Source organism: Vidua chalybeata, chromosome 12 (assembly GCF_026979565.1).
Source record: "Vidua chalybeata isolate OUT-0048 chromosome 12, bVidCha1 merged haplotype, whole genome shotgun sequence".
In the NCBI taxonomy this organism is placed as follows: Eukaryota; Metazoa; Chordata; class Aves; order Passeriformes; family Viduidae; genus Vidua; species Vidua chalybeata.
Genome location: NC_071541.1, coordinates 5,217 through 12,402, shown reverse-complemented (window position 1 = coordinate 12,402; position 7,186 = coordinate 5,217). Strand labels below are relative to the sequence as shown.

Here is a 7,186-nt window from a genome sequence, read left to right as displayed (position 1 = left end):
CCTGTCCCGTGTCACGGGTGTCTGCACGTATTTGTCCCGGAGCTGCTCTGCCCTGCTGCATAGCCTGTAACGGGACAAGTCCCAGGAGTTGGAATTTCTGATGCAGGGTGTAGTTGGGCTGTAGATCGTATTTGTAGATTGACATGTTTGGTGCTGTTAAGTTATCTGCAGCCATTTGACATTACTCCTACCTTTCTTTCAGATGCAGGCGGATTAAATCTGTGGCAGAGCCCCCAGTCCCGGGTCAAGGGGTTTTCCCTGAGAAGGTCGGTCGCTGTTTGTGTTTGCAGGGGAAGCATAAATGGTGAGTATGTTACAGCACTGTTCTTTGTCTTTATTATTAGGAAGTCCAGGAAGATAGCTGCAGTCAAGGCCAAGTGTGCCAGGTGAGCAGTGGACAGAAGCAGTTGCGATCGCTCGGGTCTCAATTTCCGGTGCACCTTTAACCATCCGTTCTCATTTGTCTGCTTTAGGCCATCCATCCGGCGTACGCTAAGCCCCTGTCATCAGGTGGCGGACGGACCGGGTTTCCTGCACTCGTGAGCCCTCCGGAAGTATTACGGGACCCCGTGATGAAGCCCACACATCTTGGATTTCAGCTTGTATTTCAAGGTCCCGTCCGGGTAGCTTGCGGGAACGGCCGAGGAGCTGCGGTGAGTCGGGGAGGTAGGGAGGAGGAGCGGGGGTCCGCTCCAGTTTCAGCCGTGCCCAGTCACCTTGTCTCCACTTAACCTAGGCGTACCTCGTGACGGCAGCGTCGGCCTCGGAGCACGGCCGAAGCGTGCGGCCCGAGCGCCAGGGCCCTCTTAGGAGAAGGTGAGTAGCAGAATTGTCAGGTTTTGGCCCATGTGCTGTTAAGATTGTGCACTGATGTTTCCTTTTCTTTGTCTTGGCAGACGAAGAGATAAGAGCCTGGTGACAGCTGGAACTTGCCAGACGGGGAGGCGGCCTTCTTTTGCACTCGACAGGGATTTGCACGCCCAGAAGTGTGCGAGATAAGTCGAGGGCTACGACCCGCTGAGGGGAGGGAAGCGGGGTGCTGGCTTGGGACTGCCCGGAAGGGATTTTGGAGTCTGCTTTGGAGATGGGGATGTCTAAGAAGCGTCTCCTTAGGCCACCTAAAGGGACAGCGTCTCTTTTGATCTCAGCGCTGAGGCGCGCAGGGCAGAGCAGTTCCGGTGTGTGTCGTGTCACTTGTCTCTTGTGCATTCTGTGTTGTTTGGGTCTGTCACGTCACTTGTCTTTTTTTTACCTTAGCTGTCTGAGGGTCATCTTGGCATCTGTGATCTTTGCGTTCCTCGGCCCGGCACCAACGCCGCAGGCCTTTTGACTCGGGAGTCCGGACAGGCATCGCAGTCGTATCTGTCTTTAGAAGCATCCGGTCGGATGTCTTTTAAGGTGTCGTTCCGAGCGGTAGCGACAGCCGCGCACCCCAACGATCCATTATAGCGGCTTAGGACTCGTGAGAACGCCAAGCTAGGTAGCTCATTCTTACCGTAGGCTTTTCAGGCATCCCCTTGTGCGGTTCTCAGAAGACATAGTTTTCTTAGCATCTTCTTCCTGCAGGGTTCTTTGAGCCTCATCGGCTCCGGGCCGGCCGTCTCGCCTAGGTCATCTCGTTCCGCAATCTCTCTGTCCTCGCGGGCATTTTTCTCGCCAAGAGATTTTTCTCCTCGTGGCGTCCCCTCGTTTGTCGTGTCCTGTCCTGTGTCACGGGTGTCTGCACGTATTTGTCCCGGAGCTGCTCTGTCCTGCTGCATAGCCAGGCGTAATTGCACAAGTCCTGGAGACCTGCAATTTGGAATGGGGGATGTAGTTGTATTCTAGATGGTATTCCTAGATTCATACAGGATGCTTGGACCTGTTAAGTTATCCTACAGTTGTTTGAATTTTCTCCTAACTTTCTTTCAGATGCAGACATTTAAGATCTGTGGCAGAGCGCCCCTCCCGGGTCAGGGGGTTTTCCCCGAGAAGGTCAGTTGCTGTTTGTATTTGCAGGGGAAGCATAAATGGGGACTATGTTACAGCACTGTTCTTTGTCTATTATTAGGAAGTCCAGGCAGATAGCTGCAGTCAAGGCCAAGTGTGCAAGGTCAGTGAGCAGTGGACAGAAGCACTTGTTCTTGCACATGTCCCAGTTTCTGGTGAAAGTCTAAGCATCCCCTTTTTTTTTTTTTTTTTATTTTTTTATTTTATTTTATTTTAGGCGGTCCTCTTGCGAGATGTCTCTGACCCCAGATGTCTGAGGCCAGGTGGGTGCAAGCTTAAGGTGTAGGTGGGCGTACTTGTCGGGTCAGGGTCGTGGTCTTTTCTCGGTATGTCAGTGTGGTTTTTTTTTGCTTTGTTTCTTTGCAGGTGTCATTGCTGCCCTCGGCGTGTGAAGGAACAGAGTCAAGCGGGTGAGTCGGCATTTAGGCTGGGTGACTCATAGGTGACCGTTATGCGGCAGCACGCTAAGCCTGTACCTTTTCCTTTTGTAGGTATCCTCCTGGCAGCCTGTTGAGTCGCATCAAGATTTCAGGTGAGCCGGGGCAGCGGTGCGTCAGAGTTCCGGGGGTTCCTCTTTTGCAGGGCGCTAGTTGCATTTTCTGTTTTGTCTTAGGTACCGTGAGGAGGCGCATAGGTGAAATTTGGAAACGGCAGCACCGAAGCGGATGTAGAGACCGTGTCGCCGTCCACGTCCGGCTGATGATGGATTTTGTCTGGTTGTCTTGCAAAAGCTAAGTGTTGGGGCCCGTAGGTGGGAGAAGGGGAAAAACCTTTACTATCACAGGAGACAATTAGATGTTAGCTTAGAGGAGAGGCCCATAGTGGGACGGGCCTCTAGGAAGCAGAGGGAGAGGGTTTCTACTCAGCCTCACCAGAGTCTTCGCCGGGCAGGGCAGTTCCGATCCGTCTTTGCGTCCTCGCGAGGTTTGCGTCGGCGGCCTTCTTCGACTCTCGACGTCGTCGTGGATCTTTTCACCCGAGGAGCCCGCCTTCACGTCCGGAGCTCTAGCCACGGTCACGCCGTAGTCATCGCTTTCTTGTCTAGGCCTACTGAGCTTCTTAGGCTTCCTCTTAAGTCCTTTGGCACTAACATCTTGAAAGGAGTTAAATTTCATCATCATATGCTATTGCCCTAGGGCTTTCTTTCCTTTGGTATCATCGGCCTATGAGTCATCTTGGACTAGCAATCTTGGGTCCATAAGGTGGAACTGCCAGGCAGTTTCCACTCGTGTCTGTGTTATGTTGTCCGTGTCTGTGTTATGTTGTCTGTGTGTGTGTTACGTTGTCCGTGTCTGTGTTATGTCGTCCGTGTCCATTGATTTGTGCATCATAGGCCTTTGTTACATCTTGAGGCTTTCTCTGCATTGTTCTCTGCCGTATCGGCCATATTTTACTCGTGTACCTTCCTGGATATCGCTTATTCCAGCATCGTTACATTGTTACTTTTTGAGACGGGAAGAAGTACAGGAGACGTTCTCATCCATCTTCCTTCTCACCTTTGGTAGCGCCTTCTCTTCCCGTGCCATTCTCTCGGACTTCTAGAGGGAGCATATTAGACCGTCGTCACCTGACCGCAGTAGTTCCGTAGCTTGCGCCTTCTCAAAGGGTATAGGGCTCAACAATTCATCTTCCGGAGAGTTACGTCAAGTCCTCACTTATATTGTATCTATGTTGGCTTATATTGTACGTGCTTAGGTTGTACCTTCCTATGTTGGCTTATACTGTATGTGCTTATATTGTATGTACTTATGTCGTATGTACCTATGTCGGTTTATATTGTATGTACTTATACTGTATGTACCTACGTTGGCTTATATTGTGCATATATTGTATGTACCTACCTTGGCTTATGTTGTACACGCCTCTGTCGTGCCACTTACGATCGGAGCTGCCCTGCCCAGGCGCGTAGTCACGGTTAGGTAGAGCAGTTATAAAACTTTACAGTTCATCTGTCTTCTATGGGGGTTTTGGGTACAAAATTTATGGACCCGGAGCGGGAATAGCTCCTTGCTGTCAGATAGTCACTCGTTGACCGCCTCCCGTCGCCTCTGTCGTCTCGCAGGTCCCCGGGTCTCTACAAGTTATCCCGGAATCTACCGCCGGACATCGAAGAGCCGCGGTCAGAAGACGCGTCGAAGCGTCAACGTAGCATTTCAAGTAAGGGTCGCGGTCAGCGTGTAAGCGGAAGAGCGCGTGAGAGAGCGTGATTGTCCGTGTCTGTCTGTGAGAGCTTGTGTCTGCAGGTGTGAGTGTGTGTCGACCGCTTCTAACCTTGTGCGTATGGCCTTTGCCTTTCAGGTTTTTCAGCTCATTTTTAAATTTAGAATAAAAAATCCCCAGCCGGGGGGTTTTTTTTTTTTCCCCCCGGCTGGGTTTTTTTTTTCCTCGGTCCCGGCCGGTCCGCGAGGCGACGTTCATCGCCAAAGTTCGGAGGCGGACCGTCCCGGGACCGGGGTTTTCGTCAGGCAGGAGAATTTTTTCGGACGCTCCCGGGAACCACGTTCCCGAGGAGCGTCGTGCATGCGTGTCGATGGCCGGGGGTCAGAGGAGCGGTTGAGACGAGAGCGAGGGTGGGTTTGTGCGTGAGCTGAAGGAGGGCTCTGTGTGTGTGTGTTTGTGTGTGTGTGTTGACCGGTTCTAACCTTGTGCGTATGGCCTTTGCCTTTCAGGTTTTTCAGCTCATTTTTACATTTAGAATAAAAAATCCCCAGCCGGGGGGTTTTTTTTTTTTCCCCCCGGCTGGGTTTTTTTTTCCTCGGTCCCGGCCGGTCCGCGAGGCGACGTTCATCGCCAAAGTTCGGAGGCGGACCGTCCCGGGACCGGGGTTTTCGTCAGGCAGGCGGATTTTTTCGGAGGCTCCCGGGAACCACGTTCCCGAGGAGCGTCGTGCATGCGTGTCGATGGCCGGGGGTTAGAGGAGCGGTTGAGACGAGAGCGAGGGTGGGTTTGTGCGTGAGCTGAAGGAGGGCTCTGTGTGTGTGTGTTTGTGTGTGTGTGTTGACCGGTTCTAACCTTGTGCGTATGGCCTTTGCCTTTCAGGTTTTTCAGCTCATTTTTACATTTAGAATAAAAAATCCCCAGCCGGGGGGTTTTTTTTTTTTCCCCCGGCTGGGTTTTTTTTTCCTCGGTCCCGGCCGGTCCGCGAGGCGACGTTCATCGCCAAAGTTCGGAGGCGGACCGTCCCGGGACCGGGGTTTTCGTCAGGCAGGCGGATTTTTTCGGAGGCTCCCGGGAACCACGTTCCCGAGGAGCGTCGTGCATGCGTGTCGATGGCCGGGGGTTAGAGGAGCGGTTGAGACGAGAGCGAGGGTGGGTTTGTGCGTGAGCTGAAGGAGGGCTCTGTGTGTGTGTGTTTGTGTGTGTGTGTTGACCGGTTCTAACCTTGTGCGTATGGCCTTTGCCTTTCAGGTTTTTCAGCTCATTTTTACATTTAGAATAAAAAATCCCCAGCCGGGGGGTTTTTTTTTTTTTCCCCCCGGCTGGGTTTTTTTTTTCCTCGGTCCCGGCCGGTCCGCGAGGCGACGTTCATCGCCAAAGTTCGGAGGCGGACCGTCCCGGGACCGGGGTTTTCGTCAGGCAGGAGGATTTTTTTCAGAGGCTCCCGGGAACCACGTTCCCGAGGAACAACGATTGCTGGGGCTTAACGGAGCGGTTGAAACGATAGCGACAGTGAGTTTGTGTGCAATGTGAAGGAAGCGGTCACGGTGGATGACTGTTGGTTTCTGTGTGCTATTTTTGTTTGGTCTTTCCTCTAACAATCAATCAAAATGTAATGTAAATAGAAAAAAGGTTATATTGTGTTAATGTCCGTTCGTTGTCTATTGCCCCGTATTGTTCCGTGTTTGCATTTGCTGCTGCATTTCCACATACGGTTCTGTATGTAAGTGGGATTTCTACCGGTCAGCGTACGGATTGTATCTATGCTCCCATTGGTATACATTGTTTCCATGTATTTTGCTGGAGTGTAAATAAAAAAAATCATTCAATAAAGTTGAATCAACCCTAACAATGATGCCCCCCGCTCCCTTCCCCTCCCCCTTTGGCTCCTGTGTTTTTTTGGTGTGGTTTAGTCATTTTTTTTTTCCTACTGTATTTCTTCCTTTGCTTCTTCTATTAGTTTTCTTTCTGTCACGTCATTTCTGTCCGTCCCTAAGTTTGTTTCTGTTTCTTACTGATTCTAACTGTCTCTCTCTGCTTTTCTATTTCCCTGTATGTCTTTTCTTCTGTTTCTCTATTTCACTATTTCTAACTATTTATTTTTCTCTGTAGTTGATGCTTTTACTCTTTATTTCTTTTTCTCTCTGGCTTCTCTTCTTTTTTTTCTGTATTGTTTTGTCCTCTTCTTCACTCTCACCGTCTTTCTTTTTCACTCTAACCCTTCTCATTTTTTACTCTGTGCCATTCTTTTCCTATTTCTTTTCCTCTCTCTTTCTCTCCTTCTCTCCTTAAACTCTCTTTCTCTCTTTAAACTCTCTTTCTCTCCTAAAACTCTCTTTCTCTCCTTCTCTCCTAAAACTCTCTTTCTCTCTTTAAACTCTCCTTCTCTTCTAAAACTCTCTTTCTCTCTTTCTCTCCTAAAACTCTCTTTCTCTCCTAAAACTCTCTTTCTCTCCTAAAACTCTCTTTCTCTCCTAATACTCTCTTTCTCTCTTTCTCTCCTAAAACTCTCTTTCTCTCTTTCTCTGCTAAAACTGTGTTTCTCTCCTAAAACTCTTTCTCTTTCTCTCCTAAAACTCTCTTTCTCTCTTTCTCTCTTTCTGTCTTTCTCTCCTAAAACTCTTTCTCTTTCTCTCCTAAAACTCTCTTTCTCTCCTAAAACTCTCTTTCTGTCTTTCTCTGCTTAAACTGTCTTTCTCTCCTAAAACTCTTTCTCTCTTTCTCTCCTAAAACTCTTTCTCTCTCTTTCTCTCCTAAAACTCTATTTCTGTGTTTCTCTCTTTTTCTCCTAAAACTCTCTTTCTCTCCTAACTCTCTTTCTCTCTTTCTCTCCTCTCTTTCTGTTCTAACTCTGTTTCTCTCTTTCTCTCCTCTCTTTCTGTCCTAACTCTGTCTTTTTCTTTCTTTCCATCTTTTCATTTCTAACTTTGTTTCCCTTTCTAGCTTTCAAAAAGCAGCAGTAGAAACTTTCAGGCTCCCTGGGAGTAAAACAAAAAACAAACTTTAAATAATTATTAAAAAAAGAATTTACTCCCCGGGA

At 49.3% G+C, this 7,186-nt stretch overlaps 1 protein-coding gene across 6 annotated transcripts; it reads left to right on the top strand.

Moving 5' to 3' along the window:
- The first annotated feature begins 585 nt into the window (after positions 1 to 585).
- LOC128794392 (uncharacterized) lies at positions 586 to 5,985 on the top strand. Of its 6 annotated transcripts, XM_053954196.1 has the most exons (9): positions 605 to 653; positions 737 to 816; positions 897 to 988; positions 1,912 to 1,974; positions 2,051 to 2,092; positions 2,356 to 2,399; positions 2,481 to 2,521; positions 4,052 to 4,134; positions 4,288 to 5,985. In XM_053954196.1, exons 4-9 carry the CDS (start codon positions 1,912 to 1,914, stop codon positions 4,573 to 4,575), a joined length of 561 nt encoding a protein of 186 aa, XP_053810171.1. In that variant the 5' UTR covers positions 605 to 653; positions 737 to 816; positions 897 to 988; the 3' UTR covers positions 4,576 to 5,985. The 6 variants fall into 6 exon arrangements, 5 of the variants coding, with proteins under 5 accessions (XP_053810170.1, XP_053810171.1, XP_053810169.1 ...); XM_053954195.1 differs by having other exon boundaries at positions 586 to 816; XR_008433078.1 differs by lacking the exons at positions 605 to 653; positions 737 to 816; positions 897 to 988 and adding an exon at positions 2,207 to 2,252 and having other exon boundaries at positions 1,050 to 1,974; positions 2,603 to 5,985.
- Positions 5,986 to 7,186: the final 1,201 nt, after the last annotated feature.